Source organism: Procambarus clarkii, chromosome 42 (genome assembly GCF_040958095.1).
Source record: "Procambarus clarkii isolate CNS0578487 chromosome 42, FALCON_Pclarkii_2.0, whole genome shotgun sequence".
In the NCBI taxonomy this organism is placed as follows: Eukaryota; Metazoa; Arthropoda; class Malacostraca; order Decapoda; family Cambaridae; genus Procambarus; species Procambarus clarkii.
The window spans coordinates 9,604,499-9,622,654 of NC_091191.1; the positions used below are offsets into that span (position 1 = coordinate 9,604,499).

At 41.3% G+C, this 18,156-nt stretch overlaps 2 protein-coding genes across 2 annotated transcripts in view; one reads left to right on the forward strand and one right to left on the reverse strand.

Moving 5' to 3' along the window:
- The window catches only part of LOC123750214 (neuropeptide CCHamide-1 receptor), a 43,074-nt gene extending 33,211 nt beyond the window's left edge, over positions 1–9,863 (forward strand). The window contains exon 2 of the mRNA XM_045732334.2: positions 6,572–9,863. Within this exon, the coding sequence (XP_045588290.2) occupies positions 6,572–7,583 (1,012 nt within the window). The 3' untranslated portion in view covers positions 7,584–9,863. The remainder of the gene's footprint in view (positions 1–6,571) is intronic.
- LOC138373598 (uncharacterized) overlaps positions 1–18,156 on the reverse strand; it is a 179,993-nt gene that overhangs the window by 108,633 nt on the left and 53,204 nt on the right. The gene's annotated exons all lie outside the window — the stretch shown is intronic.

Consider the following 18,156-nt stretch of genomic DNA (forward strand, 5'->3'; position numbering starts at 1 on the left):
ATACAGTTCTTCTATTGAACGACTGCGGCTCGTGATTGAAATACTACACATATATAAAAATAAACACAAATATTTCAAAGTGGAATATTTAATGCGAATTTGGTTCACAGATTTTGGGTGCCGTAAATGGTTGTAATTGTCTCGTGGAATGGGGAGCGAGGGAGAGGGCGAGGGATGGGTGGCGTCACTAATGGGTAAGAGGGAAAGGAAAGCGTTGAAGCGGTATGGAATGGAAGAGGGAAGGGGATGTTGTTGTTATTAAAGATTCAGCTAATCGGAACCAAAAGTTGCAAGTAGCACGGGTTATGGTGAGCCCGTAGTGGACTTACCTGGCACAGGAGCTGGGCAAGTAGCACGGGCTATGGGGAACCCGTAGAGGACTTACCTGGCACAGGAGCTGGGCAAGTAGCACGGGCTATGGTGAGCCCGTAGTGGACTTACCTGACACAGGAGCGGGGCAAGTAGCACGGGCTATGGTGAGCCCGTAGTGGACTTACCTGACACAGGAGCGGGGCAAGTAGCACGGGCTATGGTGAGCCCGTTGTGGACTTACCTGACACAGGAGCGGGGATGTAAGCTGGATGAGGAAGGGGAATGTGTCACCACTGACGGAGGGAAGTAACATGAATGTTCTGAAACGTAATATGATAGGATCCCACGAGCTGAAACTCAGTACTACTTAATTTCAGGAGCTGAAGCTCGGTACTGGCGGACCCCAGGAGCTGAAGTTCGTTCTACAACTCTCCTTGTCATCATCGTTATGATTGGAGACTTTTAATCTTTATAATATTCTGATTATTTCCTATATTAAATTGCTTCCATTATCAGTGATGGTTATCAATTTTCCTCTATCTCTCCCTGTCTCCCCTCTCTCAATGAGCCGAACTTACGTAAAGTCTTCCACAAGACACTTAACGTCATACTTTATTAAGGACACTTATATGTTCAGTTTGCATATTTTGCCCTTTAGTGTGGGCATTTAGACGGGCCTTAGTGGGCCTTTAGACGGGCCTTAGTGGGCCTTTAGACGGGCCTTAGTGGGCCTTTAGACGGGCCTTAGTGGGCCTTTAGACGGGCCTTAGTGGACCTTTAGACGGGTATTTTGTCCTTTAGAGTGTTTACATGTGTATAAAACTAGGCCTCCAGACCTCTGACCTTTCTTATGATAACTTCAGTCTAAAAAATAAGTAAAAAATTAAATCCATGAGTGAGAATAAATTCAAACACATTTTGTAATGAGTGTTTAGGGTTTACTCATAGTTTACAGCTATCAGTTGAAGAATGGAATCCTAAGAGGTCATCGTTAAGCAAGTCCAGACTGTTGTAAACTATTGTTTATGATCAAATCCACAAGGGCCGTGACGAGGATTCGAACCTGCGTCCGGGAGCATCACAGACACACACTATTGTTTATGACAATGTCAGACCACGGAGGAAAAATGAAACAGGAAATTTCCTTAAGTACTTTCGTATATTAAATACATCTTCAGAAGGTCAATATACGAAAGTACTTAAGGAAATTTCCTGTTTCATTTTTCCTCCGTGGTCTGACATTGTCACATTCTTAATCACGTGTTTATTTTCGTGATATACACACACTATTGTTTATATTCATGTTATATGGCTTTATAATTTGTATTAAAGCGGATTTGTCAGAAAATTCTCAACAAATTGGTTGAGAGAAGTTGCATTATGGTGATATCCACCAGAGTTAATAAATTAAATGCAGTGCTCCAGGAATGTGTAAATAAAAATATCGAATTCCAGCAGGGTATTTAACCTTATCATAAACTATGGGGGTTAGTTCAACAGTAAAATTCGGAGGTAAATAATACAGTTGCTGTATCACTATCAGCAGAAAAATGCACTATCAAAAGATAAGGTTAGCAGCAGCCTATAAGATACAGATGACGCCATCTATTGGTGTAAAATGACACAATTAACAGGCCAACGTCAAGAAGCGCATGCCACGCTTCCTGCCAGGCTGCCAAGTCTCCTGCCAGGTTGCCACGCCCCCTGCCAGGTTGCCACGCCTCCTGCCAGGCTGCCACGTCTCCTACCAGGTTGCCACGTCCCCTGCCAGGTTGCCACGCCTCGTGCCAGGCTGCCACGTCTCCTGCCAGGCTGCCACGCCTCCTGCCAGGCTGCCACGCCTCCTACCAGGTTGCCACGTCCCCTGCCAGGTTGCCACGCCTCGTGCCAGGTTGCCACGTCTCCTGCCAGGCGTCTATCTCAATGTATTTCCACCGCAACTCGCTACCAGAATTGTTGTCATATAAACTTTCCCTGTAGGTGATGTATGCAGGGAGCTCAGATTATAGATAGATCTCAGCGCTTTAGGGATCACAAAATGTTTTCCTTCGCATTTCGACATTCGGTCCTTTCGCTTTACTTTAATATTTGCGTTTAATCCCTCGTTTGGTTTTTATTCCCTCATTTACTACTTTTGTTTTTTGTTTTTTTTGCCCTTGAATGTCCTTGAATTTGCCCTTGATTTGATTTGTTTGTTCGTAGTTTCTTTTCTTCTGATTTGGTGAGTCTTTTGTTTTTTTCGTATTTTTATTCTCTCGCTCTTTTATCATTTTTCGTTTTTTTTATCTATCATATATTTATTGGTATTTTCTTTTTGTTTTTCCTTTTCCTGTCTCTGTCTCGCTCTGTTTCGCTAATTTTTCTTCTGTTCCATCTTTTGTTATTTCAAACGGATGGATCGGGTTTTTTTATCGTTCAATACCTTCCTTTCTCTCTAATTCTCTCTCTCTCTCTCCCTCTCCTTCCATTCATGCCTTTATTTAGCCTAATTTCCTTCGCTTTTTGTTCCATCCACCTCACTCTCTCTCTCTCTCTCTCTCTCTCTCTCTCTCTCTCTCTCTCTCTCTCTCTCTCTCTCTCTCTCTCTCTCTCTCTCTCTCTCTCTCTCTCTCTCTCTCTCTCTCCCTCTCTCTCTCTCTCTCTCTCTCTCTCTCTCTCTCTCTCTCTCTCTCTCTCTCTCTCTCTCTCTCTCTCTCTCTCTCTCTCTCTCTCCCTCTCTCTCTCTCTCTCTCTTTCTCTCTCTCTCTCTCTCTCTCTCTCTCTCTCTCTCTCTCTCTCTCTCTCTCTCTCTCTCTCTCTCTCTCTCTCTCTCTCTCTCTCTCTCTCTCTCTCTCTCCCTCTCTCTCTCTCTCTCTCTCTCTCTCTCTCTCTCTCTCTCTCTCTCTCTCTCTCAAAAAAACACACTAATATTGTCATGTGTAATCATCCCAAGAATTGTATAAGCAAGTCCCTTCAGAATTTCCCGAGAAAGGAGAAAATGGAAAAGCATCATAGTTTTTTGTTTAGTTTAAATAATGTAGACAAGGAGTATTATATCGAGGAGAAAAATATCCTTCCCAATTAACGCCTCGGAAGTTTGACTCAAAATTTAATATGAAAACTTATTTTGTTAAATAGTTTCACTAATGAAGCTGGCTTACGACTTTGTTAAGTTCGGTAGTAATGAATTAAATGTTTCTTCCTTGCTTTTATATATATATATATATATATATATATATATATATATATATATATATATATATATATATATATATATATATATATATATATATATATATATATATATATATATATATATGCCTGTCTCGAGTCATAGCTTCGAACAGAATCGAATCACGTTGAAGAACTAAAAATAAAAAGCTTTATCTGTCACTAATATCTAAGTATTTAGCTTCTACGCAATAGCGTTGACTAGAATGACTGCTAATACACCTGGTTATGTATACTGAAGCATTCATTCTCCATCTGGTTCTGTATTACTGAAACATTCTTTATCTGGATGCATGTAGAATAAAAGCCAGACCATAATATCCATCTGCTGTAGTGCCATAATTCAACCAAATTCACGTGTATAGAAGAAAATGCATTACCCTATTTGGCTCTGGTATAGCAAAAGCAAATTGTATCCCACTGCCTGAAGGAAAGATATTGTACCTCTGAATACGTCCGGCGGAAAATTGCCGCACTTGACTCTCTAAGGCTGCACAAGGCTGTTGTTATCTGGCTCTTGGGTGGGTTTATTACATTCTTTAAACTCTTCTGGCTATCCCGGAGCGCCCAGATATATTGGGAGGACTGAATGGGACACACGAGGGAGCGTAGACGCCCAGCTGTGGTTGGCCGGGAAACTGACCGGATACTTTTAATGAGTTTTGGAACGATGATAAAAACGGGTTTAGACTCCTTGAAGTTTGGTATATTTCCGAGTCACTCAGTGACTGTCTACTTTGTTGAGATGAAGTTAAGAAGCTTTAGTAAACGAGCCAGCAAATATGAGAGTCTTAAATCCAATCAATGTTTCTTGATTAATTAGGTAAGTCAGCTCTTGAGAGTGATTTATGTTTCGAGGGAGAACCCGACCTCCCCCCCGCACTCAACCAACAAAGAGCTTTCTCTCACCCACCCCAAGCCAATACCCCCATATGCACTCCTACCATCCCTTCCAATCCCAGTTGACTCCTAAACCCATTATCCCACCCCAAAACTACTTAAAATCTCATTCTATTCCAAATCCCCACTGCATCTAATCCCCCTTCCCTAAACCTAGCCAAACCCCCCCCCCTCTTCCACCCCAGATAACCTTCCCACGACCTCTTCCTTCACCAGCAACCTCCTCTCCCTCACCTGCGCCTTCAGGATATCCAGCAGAGGCAGGGACACCATCTTCACCTGTGTTCTCTGAGGCAGAAAGGTGGAGAGGCCAGACTCCCACGCCACCTCGCGCGCCTCGGGTGGCTCACCTCTTCATTTTAGCCACAAACTTCGACTAATTAAACTCCGGGCACAGAAGGGCCACACAAAATGCCTCGCGCGATGGATATAAACCATATTTGATGAATCTTCGTTGTTTGATGAATTGATGCATCAGTACGAAATGAAGTCCATTACGGCATCGCAAATGAACAAAAGTAAATTGGGTTTAGTTATTGAAATTGAGTTTCACAGCGATAAGCAGCAGTCAGTCAAATAGGTTACAATAAAAACTTCTCAGAAGAAAATGTTTCTAAATATATATATATATATATATATATATATATATATATATATATATATATATATATATATATACACAGAGGGGAAATGCGCACTGCATCCAGGGTTCCTGCCCGCCATCTGAGGAGCTGGAGGAACTCGACAACCTATGATAACCATCTTTGTAACCCATATGTAACTCCTTTTTTGTAACAAAGTTCAAATAAAGTAAATATATATGTGTACATACAAAAGAATGGGGGTGGTAGGAGAAGATAATATTAGTGTTCAGTGAGAAACCACAAGGTCTCCTCTGAATACTTTTTTTTTCTTCTCCGAGGCTATGGGTCCCCACATTGGCACCAGAGGTGATACTCTCACAAACTTTTATATATATATATATATATATATATATATATATATATATATATATATATATATATATATATATATATATATATATGTGTATGTATATATTCACTAAAAAAACACATACGCATAAAGTTGGCGTTTTCTTTCTCTTGTTGGATTTTCCTATTGTTCTTCTCTTGTTGAATTTCTCTCTTGTCGGGCTTTCTACCTATTATTCTGTTTTTGATCAATTTTCTGTCTGTCTGAGCTCTTATTGAACTTCGCTGCTCTCCATCTTATTTGAACTCAAGATTCTATATTATTCTCCTTTTCTACGACTCCTTGAGAGTCTTGCATCCTTTCATGATCGCTTCCTCCTCAAGTGTTTTTGTGCTCGTTTCTTTCGTAACTCGTATTTTTGTCCCTTTTCGCTCGATATTTTCGCTTTGCTTTGTTTAACTCACGTTATTACCGCGAATATTTTTTCCGTGGTCGTCGCTTTTTTGGTTGGTATCACTCAGTATTTTCCTGAGCTTAGAGAGGCGCGCGGACTCCTCCCACCTCTGACAATGGTTCAGTGTCACTCATTCTGAGAGCGAAAGGCTTTGAGGTGGTCGCTTTTTGTCTGACGATTCCTCCGGTTTTCTCCTCGGTTTTGGTGTTTCCGGCTGCCTTTGTTTCCAGTGTTGCGCTAGAGGTGAAGCCGAGTGTTGCGGCAGAGATGAAGCCGAGTGTTGCGGTAGAGATGAAGCCGAGTGTTGCGGCAGAGATGAAGCCGAGTGTTGCGGTAGAGATGAAGCCGAGTGTTGCGCTAGAGGTGAAGCCGAGTGTTGCGCTAGAGGTGAAGCCGAGTGTTGCGCTAGAGGTGAAGCCGAGTGTTGCGGCAGAGATGAAGCCGAGTGTTGCGGCAGAGATGAAGCAGTATTGTAGCTGAGATGAAGCAGACTGTTGCCGTAGGATTAAACTTGAAAGGGGGTCACTATAAAACAGTATTACTTTGACCAAGAGACGTGTTGACAAGAGAAACAATCATACCATTGTTTGCATTGAATTTTTTTCCTTTTCAGGAAGTTTGTGAACAATTAAAAGGTCAATTCCGTAGCAAATATTGATTGTATGATGTCCATTGCAGAATGCCTGTTGTAGGATATCTCTTGATTGGCAATATCATCACTTTGAAGGTATTAATATACTTTTTTTTGGTTTTGTGTTGCAGGAGTACACCCAACACCCACCTGGTGTCACTGGCGGCGGGGGACCTACTGATGGTGTTGCTGACCGTGCCCTTCACGTCCCTCGTCTACACCCTCGAATCTTATCCGTTCGGGGAGGCAGTGTGTCGCGCCTCCGAGTTTGCCAAGGACCTTAGCCTCGGCATCACCGTCTTCACCCTCACGGCTCTCAGCGCCGACCGATACATGGCCATCGTCCGCCCCGTGTCGCACCATGTGTCCGACTCCGCCGGACGCCTCACCATCACCGTGGCCGTCGGGATCTGGATAATATCGGCTCTCTTGGCGATACCCGCAGCCGTCTTCTCCAGTACCCCGATGTTATCCACACCTACAGGCAAAAAGTACTACATCTGTACACCATTTCCGAACTACTTGGGGACTCTTTACCCAAGAATCCACGCCTTGGTGAAGGTGATTGTGTACTACGTCTTCCCTCTGGTTCTCATCGCCTCGTTCTACGTGTTGATGGCACGGCATCTCTTCATCTCAGCTCAACACCTGCCCGGGGAAGCGGCGGGGCAGCAGAGACAGGCTCAGGCACGCCGGAAAGTGGCCAAAATGGTGCTGGCTTTTGTCATCATCTTCGCTATCTGCTTCCTGCCTCTCAATGTGTTTACTCTTTGGTGGCATTTTGCCCCGAACTCCGAAGAGAGTTACGATATTCACTGGCACACGCTGCGAATAGTTGGGTTTTGCCTGTCGTTCATTAATTCGTGTATCAACCCTATTGCTCTTTACTGCGTTAGCGGAACCTTCAGAAAATACTTCAACAAACATGTATTCTGTTGGTGCCAGCGGCGAGGCGCCAGGGGCGACTGGGATGGCGCTGACTCCTCTGGCACACGCATGACCACGGCTATCAGGACGGAGCAAGTCCCTCTCAAGACGGTGGGCACTGACAACGGGAGTCAGGCTCCTCACCACCGCCTCACACTCTCTAACACAACCGTCCTTACCAACCGGCAGCACCACAACCCGGCCTCCGTGGTGTGACGCTCCGACACCCGCCTGGCCTCTGGGGTCTGATGCTCTGACGTACGTCTGAACTCTTGTGGTGTGACGCTGCGACATCCGCCTGGCCTCTGGTGTGACGCTGCGACATCCGCCTGGCCTCTGGTGTGACGCTGCGACATCCGCCTGGCCTCTGGTGTGACGCTGCGACATCCGCCTGGCCTCTGGTGTGACGTTGTGACGTACATCTGGCCTCAGTGGGGTGAGGCTCTGACGTACGTCTGACCTCTGTGGTGTGACGTTGCGACATCCGCCTGGCCTCTGGTGTGACGCTCTGACGTACGTCTGATCTCCATAGTGTGACGCTCTGTCACCAAACTGGCCTCCCTCTGAGGCTTTGGCTGAAGCGTCGAGTCGTCTCTTTACAGCAACAAACATAAAACAAAAAACTCCTTTCCAGAACACAGTTACTCAGCTCGGAGTGATTTTTCCTCTCGTCTTCAGTGTGTATCTCAACGCTGTCCCTCTCATCTGGGCTGAGTAACAGTCTTAAGGGTTTAGGAGCTCCTGTACTCATGTAGCTGTGGGTAGAAAGGTGGCAAAGTGATGTTTATGTCTGCTATAAAGCTTGTTCCTTGAACCCATGGAACATACGCAGTGGCATTACAATCTTTCCTCTCTGAATGCGCTCTCCAGTCAGACTGGTGATATATTCCTCGTTGTTCTTGTGACTTCAATTCCATGAGCACCCTGCACGGTCTGTTCTACTCACGGTCGCTCTCGCACGCAGTACTGGCGTCAGGAACTTGCGAGCAAGTCCAACACTGTCCTCAAAACAGCCATCGTACGGGAAAGTCATTATTGTCGTACGGCTTCACCTTGCGCACACACACTCTCTTAGTCTATAAACTCTGTTGACTGAATGAGTAATTAGAACAGATCTTTTCCAATGCGTAAGATAGGAAGTGTCTATGTGCTTTTGTGTGCAACTGTGCTAGTATATATTAATGTAAATCACTGTTGATTCACAAGTACATTACATTGTTTCCCACTGTTTGTAAAAATAAATGAAATCAGAAGACAACATGATGCAACTTTGCGTTAAATGAAAACACGTTATTTGATCTTCCATCAGATTTCTACAACTCTTGGCAGCGCCTAAAACAGACAGACAGACAGACAGACAGTCGGGGAGCATTGTGCCAGCTGTGAGCGAGGACAGGGGACCCGCTGAAGCCCTTGGCTCCGCCCACATACACGCTCCAGGATCTAATCATTCTGCTGAATAGCTATCAAAGCGGCATTTGATTTGCTGGTGGTGGATGCCAGCAGTGTGGAATACTGATGGTCGATGGGACCACACACATACGTCATTCATCAACGCCAAAACCCGATCTGTCGCTTTTAAAAACCTATTGTAATGCAGCCTAATATAATAATATATAGAGTATTAATGTGTAAATAAAAAAAATAACCCTTTATGAGAACATTTATGATACATCTGTATTATGTATAAAGCTTATGTCTTTGTCCGTACATGAGGGGAATACTATAGACGTGATTACAGTATATTAAGATATCTGCCTGTAACTGTATAATATATTTTGTACTGCTGCTTGTTCTGTAAAACAGTAGGTGTGTTAAAGATAATTTAACGTATGTTTGAGGCTCCTGTTGGCATCTTTATATACTTTAAGATAATTCATTAACAATGACATGTTTCGAATTTTTCTAATTAATTTTGTGTATTTATAAACGTCGTGTCTATCAGGCAGAACCGCACTGCTAGGCCTGGTAAACAAGGCCCTAACAGGCAGCGCGATTCTCCATATTTTAATATATTTCTTCCCATATTAGTTCACATATAGCAATATTAATATACTGAGAACATGCATTATACTTAGGTTAGGTTAGGTTAGGCTAGGTTAGGTTAGGTTAGGTTAGGTTAGGTTAGGTTAGGTTAGGCTAGGTTAGGTTAGATTAGGTTAGGTTGGGTTAGGCTAGGCTAGGTTAGGTTAGGTTAGGTTAGGCTAGGTTAGGTTAGGCTAGGTTAGGTTAGGTTAGGTTAGGTTAGGTTAGGCTAGGTTAGGTTAGGTTAGGTTAGGTTAGGCTAGGTTAGGTTAGGTTAGATTAGGTTAGGTTGGGTTAGGCTAGGCTAAGTTAGGTTACGTGTAGATTCTAAGAGAGTTTTGACTCATTAAAAACAATTCTCGATGGTGCATATCATAAAGAAAACTTTTATAATTATCATTCTATATAATTATCCATTATATAGAAAATGTCGAAAATGTTTGAAAAATGATTTAATAAACAATTCTAGCTAATAGGAACAATATATATATATATATATATATATATATATATATATATATATATATATATATATATATATATATATATATAAGTTTCAGTGGTTCCCAAACCAATAAATCACAAGAACTCCATGACGTGGCCAGGATTCGAACCTGCGATACCAGGGCTGACCCCACTGGCGAACACAGTACCAATACCACTCCGCCAGCGATGTGTTTAATCCCATAGAAAGTTATTATAAACTTTAGTCATATTAAAACTATCAGGTGATTTTTAACACATTTTTTATGATATAAAAATTCCTAGCTGCCACATTTATATTAAAAATATTAAGATGTTTAGGAATTTCAGTTTTTTTTTTTTTTATGAAATTTTTAGGATTTCTTGAAACTTTTTTTGAAGTTTCTAGACCCCTAATTTTTTTTTTAAATAATATTGTAATATTTAACCTGCATATCATAACTAACTAATTATTTAGTTAGTAACTAACTAGTAAACATCTCGACCAAATAATATAAGGATATAAATATAGCATCAGCCCAGTGGACCCAATATCCAAGAGTGTCGTTGGTTAGACGTTGGTTCGACGTTCCGTCAACGTTAACAACCTTAATACAACGTTGAAACAGCGTTGATGACAATGATTCGGCGTTGAAATAGTGTTGCTCTTGGATATTGTGGCTACTGAGAGCACGTCAGGAATATAATAATATAATTATTCCTGTAAGAGAATTTATCCTTCCAATCGACTGAATTCATTCACCACCAAAAAAAAAAAGGAATACAAATTGATGATCATAAATAAATATAATTGAGTTTAATTTATATTAGAAGTAGTGAACAATGCAATTTAAATATTTTCCAAGAAGTATATAAATCAGAATTTTTTATTAATGATAGAATAATTGAAAAAAAAGTTGTTATAATCCCGTGGCAGATCACCAAGCTGTGGTAGTTAACCTGCCCCAAACACGCGACGAAACGACGACGTTGCTACAACGTATGAACAAGTTTTAACACCTAACATGATGTAACAACCAATATAGCAGGTTGTGACAACGTTCTAATACGTCATAAAAACGTTCAAAATAATTCATAAAAACTTCTAATACGCCATAAAATCGTTCTAATACGTCATAAAAACGTTCTAATACGTCATAAAAACGTTATAATACGTCATGAAAACGTTCTAATACGTCATAAAATAGTTCTAATACGTCAAAAAACGTTTTAATGCGTCTTTAAAAGTTCAAAAAATTCATAAAAAGTTCTAATACGCCATAAAATGTTCAAATACGTCATAAAAACATTCTAATACGTCATAAAAACGTTCTAATACATCATAAAATTTTCTAATACGCCATAAAATGTTCTAAATAAGTCATAAAAACGATATACCAAGATGTAACAACTTTATTACAATTTGTAACAAGCGGAAACTATATAGAGAGTTACGTTTTGTGTTTGTAGGAAACTCATTTCATGAGGATGGTCCACACCTGTCTTTATGTTGCAGGCGATGAGTCACAATAACGTGGCTAAAGTATGTTGACCAGACCACACACTAGAAGGTGAAGGGACGACGACGTTTCGGTCCGTCCTGGACCATTCTCAAGTCGATTGAGAATGGTCCAGGACGGACCGAAACGTCGTCGTCCCTTCACCTTCTAGTGTGTGGTCTGGTCAACCTGTCTTTATGTTATTTTAGCTGGTCAAGGCCTCTTTTGTTTTTTTTCCTACACAGGTAGTTACAGAGGCTCTGTTTAATATAAATTGTCATCCACACTTCTGTGGAAATAAAGATTCCATTGATCTGGGTTCTAAGAGACTCGAACCTTGGACCCCCCCCACGTGTGTGAGGCCGATGTTCTATCCACTGAGCTATTGAGTAAGACTGCTCAATAGCTCGGTCGATAGAGCTTTGGTTTGTTTTATATATTTCTTTTATTTTCATCACTTTTATTCATAATCATACTGTATTCTTTGAAGATGTGTTAAATACAAATAAATGCACAGAATTGTGTTGTTTGTTCCTTTGATTATCCCCGCTAAACTGAATCACATTTTGAACAAATCCACAAGGGCCGTAATGACGGTTCGAACTTACGTCCAAGAGAATCCCAGACGCGCCTTAATCGACTGTGCTATGACATGGCTAAAAGAATTGCAACCGGGAGTTCTCGGACGTAGGTTCGAACCCTGATCACGGCCCTTGTGGATTTGTTCCTTTGATGCATCACCCTATTGTGATTTTTGTGTGTAATGAATCACAAGTTGTTGTGATTGTGTGAAGAATGTACCCTAGTGTAAGGTGGCCGTTGATAGATGAACTAAACTTATCAACAGCCACAGCTTATACTTTGATACTTCCTGAGTCTGAGGACCAACTTCCCGACCCACCACACAACTTTCCCCCTAACAGATCAAAGCTATGCAGACGGCTGTATGTGTTGTTGTTTCCTGTGGTCCAGAGAAACAGAAACACAGACCACCACCAGACCAACTCCAGTTCAGGCCGGCTCTGTAAAACACGGTGGCGAGGTCTGGAAGACATTTTCTCGGCCAAAAGAGCATTGACGTTTCCAATGACACGCGGATTCATCACAGTATTGTGATTTCATTGCCATCTGAGTGGGACGTAAGAGTGTGGACGCCATTACCGTAGGCCCGAGTGTGGTCGTGTCGACTAAAATCCTAATTGGGCTCCGGTTTGGGGGCCCTCCAAAACCTCCCAGTGATTTCAGTAGAGTACCGGGTTGGTCGACTTTCGTACCATCACGACCAAATCGGTTAAAGCATATAACCTTTAAGTTATATACATATAAAACACGTGAAAATATATAACATATAAAATAAAGACCTTACTAATATATAACTCAACAAATTCCTGAAAGCTGCAAAAAACAACTTTATTGTGATTTTCGTGAACAGGATTACAACAATCTCTTTTTCCTCGCGAGAGATCTGTCCCACAGCTCATCTTCAGAGAAACACAACAAATGAAAGATCCCACCATTACCGAATTGAAAGGTGGGGGTGAGATGGACGTAGGGGGGGGGGGAGGGTGGAGGAGAAGTGGTAGAAGAGACTGACTGGGAAGAGGGGAAGTGAGGGGAAGAGGGGACGTACAGGGGTAGTGGGAGAGGGGGAAGTTATGAATGGGCAGGTGGTGCCATATCTTGAGCAGGCAAGATACGTCAAGAGTCTTATCATCTCTCGCAGGACCGTCATTGTGGCTCTTAACTGGCCGTCCTCCATATGACGGTTCAATGGGGAGCGGCGGTTGCCTCTTGAAGGGAATACAGCCCCCCCCCCCTCCCCCACCCAAAAAAAAGGTTATTCTAAGGGCGTATTCAACACAAAAATAAAACAAAAATGTCTTGAGGCCATCAGACCAATAGACCACAGATGAAATAAGATGCCCCGAGGCGGACTTTACCTTTAGAAGAATTCTTCTTTGTGAACACTTCTTCCCTCCTTCCCTCCCTCCTTCCTTCTCTTCATTTGTTTTTTTTTATTTACAAAGGCAGTTGCAGGAGTAAGATGTCTTTTGACTCCTGTTATCATTTTCCCCGAATGCCTGAATATACTCCAGAAATAAAGCAAACTCTGTGTATGAATACTGAGAAGTGAGACTCTCAATATACATCGCCATCGTCATACATAGTTTACACACGTGTTCAAAGTTTTCTTAGATATTTATTAATTTGCTCAGCATCTAATTAGCCGCAAGAAATTTGTAAATCAAAATAAAATAATTTTGTAGTAACAGAAACAGCTGTCATCTTTGTGGTCGGAAAATATGGATATATATATATATATATATATATATATATATATATATATATATATATATATATATATATATATATATATATATATATATATATATATACATATATATATATATATATATATATGTATGTATATATATATATATATATATATATATATATATATATATATATATATATATATATATATATATATATATATATATATAGTTACTGTAACGAAGAGTAATGCAAATGCGAGGTGTGAATTCAATTTCTTGGAAAAGATGTTTTAAATGATAAAGAATTTTTTTATATATGGTGACCGCGCTGCTTGATGCAGCCGTCAATTGTAAACACTGCCCAATAATTCTGATTAAAAGTAAGCTTAAAATTTCAACACCTTAACAATTTCGATGTGTTAAAGGCTATTTTCTGGTTAATACTATTGTGGTGCTGTAACCACAAGATATTCTTGACCACAAAAGAGCAATAAATAGATTGTCAAAATTACAGCCTAAACTGTTTGTTCTTGAACAAATGTTCAAGAACTGTTTGTTCTTTGTGGAGAACAAATCACAGTAACGAAACTGAAACAAATACCTCATGGGTGAGTTGGGTTATATTTGATCTTAAGTTTTCAACGAGCTTAGCAGCAACTCACAGCCTAACATAATATCATACCAGGGTCGCATATCACAAAAAACAGAAGCCTAATTCACAACACCTAACATAGCTTGTTATATTCCATTCCATTCCATATATTCCTCGTTATATTTAACAACTTCTTATAGTTCTGGCTCGACTAAACAGGTATACAACAGTGTAATCAAATTTACATGTATATACATAAACTGAATAATATATGGTTTACAGATAGTACGTATCATCCCCAGTACTCTATCTTTCAGAATTACACGCGCGCTAACGTTACTGATACAATTCCGTGTATTTCACATGAGTGTGGCTCGCTTACATGGACTGTGCAGTTGCCCCCAAAACTATCTCGACCGAAACGTCCCTGTAACCAGCAAATCGCGAAGGAAGAATGCTTGATAAAAATAGGTATATGTCCCACCTTTGTCCTGGGTAGCAGGTTTAATAACAATAAATAGGTGACAATCTTTGTTTATGTTTATAAGATATTTAGAAGGTGTAAACAAAGATTTTTTTTTACAATGAACATCATCATCATCATCACACACACACACACACACACACACACACACACACACACACACACACACACACACACACACACACACACACACACACACACACACACACGTTTACCACTCTGGGCGCAAAAAGAGTGGTAGACGGTTGGAACAAGTTAGGTGAGAAGGTGGTGGAGGCCAAGACCGTCAGTAGTTTCAAAGCGTTATATGACAAAGAGTGCTGGGAAGACGGGACACCACGAGCGTAGCTCTCATCCTGTAACTATACTTAGGTAATTACACACACACACACACACACACACACACACATATAATGAAACCAAAATAGCGTGATGTATCTTTTTTCACACACTAATGAGTGCATTAAAGTTAATTTAAAATGATTACAACTATCATAATTTATCCTATAATACCGTGTCCAATTTTAGTGGAATCATCACTTGTTGATGTACATCACGCCTGTTCTTTATTTTTTTAATCAACACTAAAGACATGTTTGTATCTCATGTGTGATTTAAACCCTCGAACCAGGTCTCTTATATTCTCTACTATAATGTTATAAGTTGTGCAAATCCTCCATATTGTTGTTCCAGACGTAGCAAACTGGTGTACTATGAGCAAGTCTACAAGTCAAGTCTACAAGTCAAGTCTACAAGTCAAGTCTACAAGTCAAGTCTACAAGTCAAGTCTACAAGTCAAGTCTACAAGTCAAGTCTACAAGTCTACTTGTACTATATACAAGTCTTGTAACGTTGTTCATAGTTTTCAAACACCATCTGCACAAAATAGAGAACTATAGTGGAGAACAAAAAAAAACTATAATAGGTAACCTGTGATGTTTTATTTATCACGGAAAATAGGATTACACGTATTAAGGCATAAGAAACAGGTTTCGGGTACACATCGCAGCCGTGGTGTTAGATTAAGAACAACGTGCTGGAACAGTGCAGTTAATGACATTATGAATGCGGGGAATTTGACTTATGAGTTCGCTCGCCTCTCTTCAGTGAATTTACATACAACGCCGCCTTTCTTTGCTCAAGTTTAGCCTTTTTCTTACAGTTTCATTATAACGCTTCCGTGTTTTCATTACACTTCGAGGACAAAACTTCCAGGCTTTCTTAAAGACTGATTTATTATTTATTATTAACATCTTTATTGACAAAATTAATTACAATTTTGCCTAATCTGAGGATTTTGATAGTCTTATTAAATTGAGGTTAATGCTAGTATTCACTGTCACGCAGGACAGAGGGTCATACATAAGACAATAGGTCTAAACTGTAGGCGGAAGCACATATATATCACGGTTACAATCAATGTTTTAATGTGTGGATATGTGAAAACAACTTTCTATTGTGCACTGCCACACAAGGGCAAGACTGATGGCTTTATTTACGACCTTGATAACAGCTGACTCAGGTCCATCGTGTTAGTTTTGTTTATGAGATGAAAATTATCTGTCAGACATATTTTCTTGTCAGGCATATTTTCTTATACATATGGTGCTTAGGGAGCCGGTCGGCCGAGCGGACAGCACGCTGGACATGTGATCCTGTGGTCCCGGGGTCGATCCCGGGCGCCGGCGAGAAACAATGGGCAGAGTTTCTTTCACCCTATGCCCCTGTTACCTAGCAGTAAAATAGGTACCTGGGTGTTAGTCAGCTGTCACGGGGTGCTTCCTGGGGGGTGGAGGCCTGGTGAGGACCGGGCCGCGGGGACACTAAAAGCCCCGAAATCATCTCAAGATAACCTCAAGATAGGCACCACCACCCGCACCACCATTCCTACTAGCTCAACCATTACCCACACTACCACCACACCAGCTTGACTAGTAGCGGACCTACCACCACCACCAGACACGCTACCACCACCACCAGACACGCTACCACCACCACCAGACACGCTACCACCACCACCAGACACGCTACCACCCCCACCAAGAACACAAACAATGGCGTACCATGTATCTGTCTAAATCTGTATAATTCCCATCCCTCATATCTGACGGCATCGCAGGAGGGAGGAAGAGACGGTAGAGAAGAATGGAGAAAGAGGGAAGAAAGAGGGGTGAAAGGAGAATGGGAAAAAGGATGAGGGGAAGAAAGAGGGTGGAATGGGGTAAAAAAGAATGAGGGAAGAAGAACACATTTGCCATTAATTTAAGTTTGTTTCATTGAGGGATTCTTGGATGTAAGTTAATTATCCTCTCTTTTGATCTCTTTAGGGATCTCCACAGCGCCTTGGCTCCCGGTAGTGATGGTGGTAGTGATGGTGGTAGTGGTGGTGGTAGTGGTGGTGGTGTGGTGATGCAGCACCAACACTCACTCACCATCACCACTACACTAAGTAGATGGTACTACTGAGTGTGGTTATTGTATGCTGGTAGTCATACTTGAGATCACTGTGGCAGAAAGGCATTATTACCTTACATGAGTTAACGATCTGAACTACTACAAGGAGGCTAAACGAGACAATACCAACACGTTAACTACTCAACACTGTGACGAGGTTCCTAGAGTGACGTCTTAGTGTCCATAACTACTTCTAGAAATATTAATAACAACAGTACTTCGACTACAATAACCATTACTAGTAGAATAAATAGTAATATTACTATTATTTCCACTACTACAAGCAATAGCAAAGTGTCACTGTTTTGTCTAAAATGTTCAGTTGGCTTCAATCTTTACCGAAGGTGTTCGTTCATACTCTTTCCCAACTATCACCCTATTGCGCTCTCTCTCTCTCTCTCTCTCTCTCTCTCTCTCTCTCTCTCTCTCTCTCTCTCTCTCTCTCTCTCTCTCTCTCTCTCTCTCTCTCTCTCTTTCTCTCACTCTCTCTCTCTCACTCTCTCTCTCTCCTCTAATGGCTCAAACACTCAACGAACATTTTCGTAATAGAGCGAACGCCTAATTAATCAAGCTAACTTCGTCTCATTAACGAGGTCACTTTGGAAATTCATGCCACAACAATTAATTATGATGATTAACGAGGCATCTCGATCATTATATGAGGCATCATTATCAATACATGTGGCGTTATAGTCATTATATCACGGACCAGTCAATATATGAGGCTCCACAGCTCAATCCAACTCACTCGGCAAATCTCACCACCAATTATGTCAGAGTGTGTGTGTGTGTGTGTGTGTGTGTGTGTGTGTGTGTGTGTGTGTGTGTGTAAGAGAGAGAGAGAGAGAGAGAGAGAGAGAGAGAGAGAGAGAGAGAGAGAGAGAGAGAGAGAGAGAGAGAGAGAGAGAGAGAGAGAGAGAGAGAGAGAGAGAGAGAGAGAGAGAGAGAAAGAGATAGACGGGGGGGGGGCTGTAACATAAGCCTCACATGACTGATT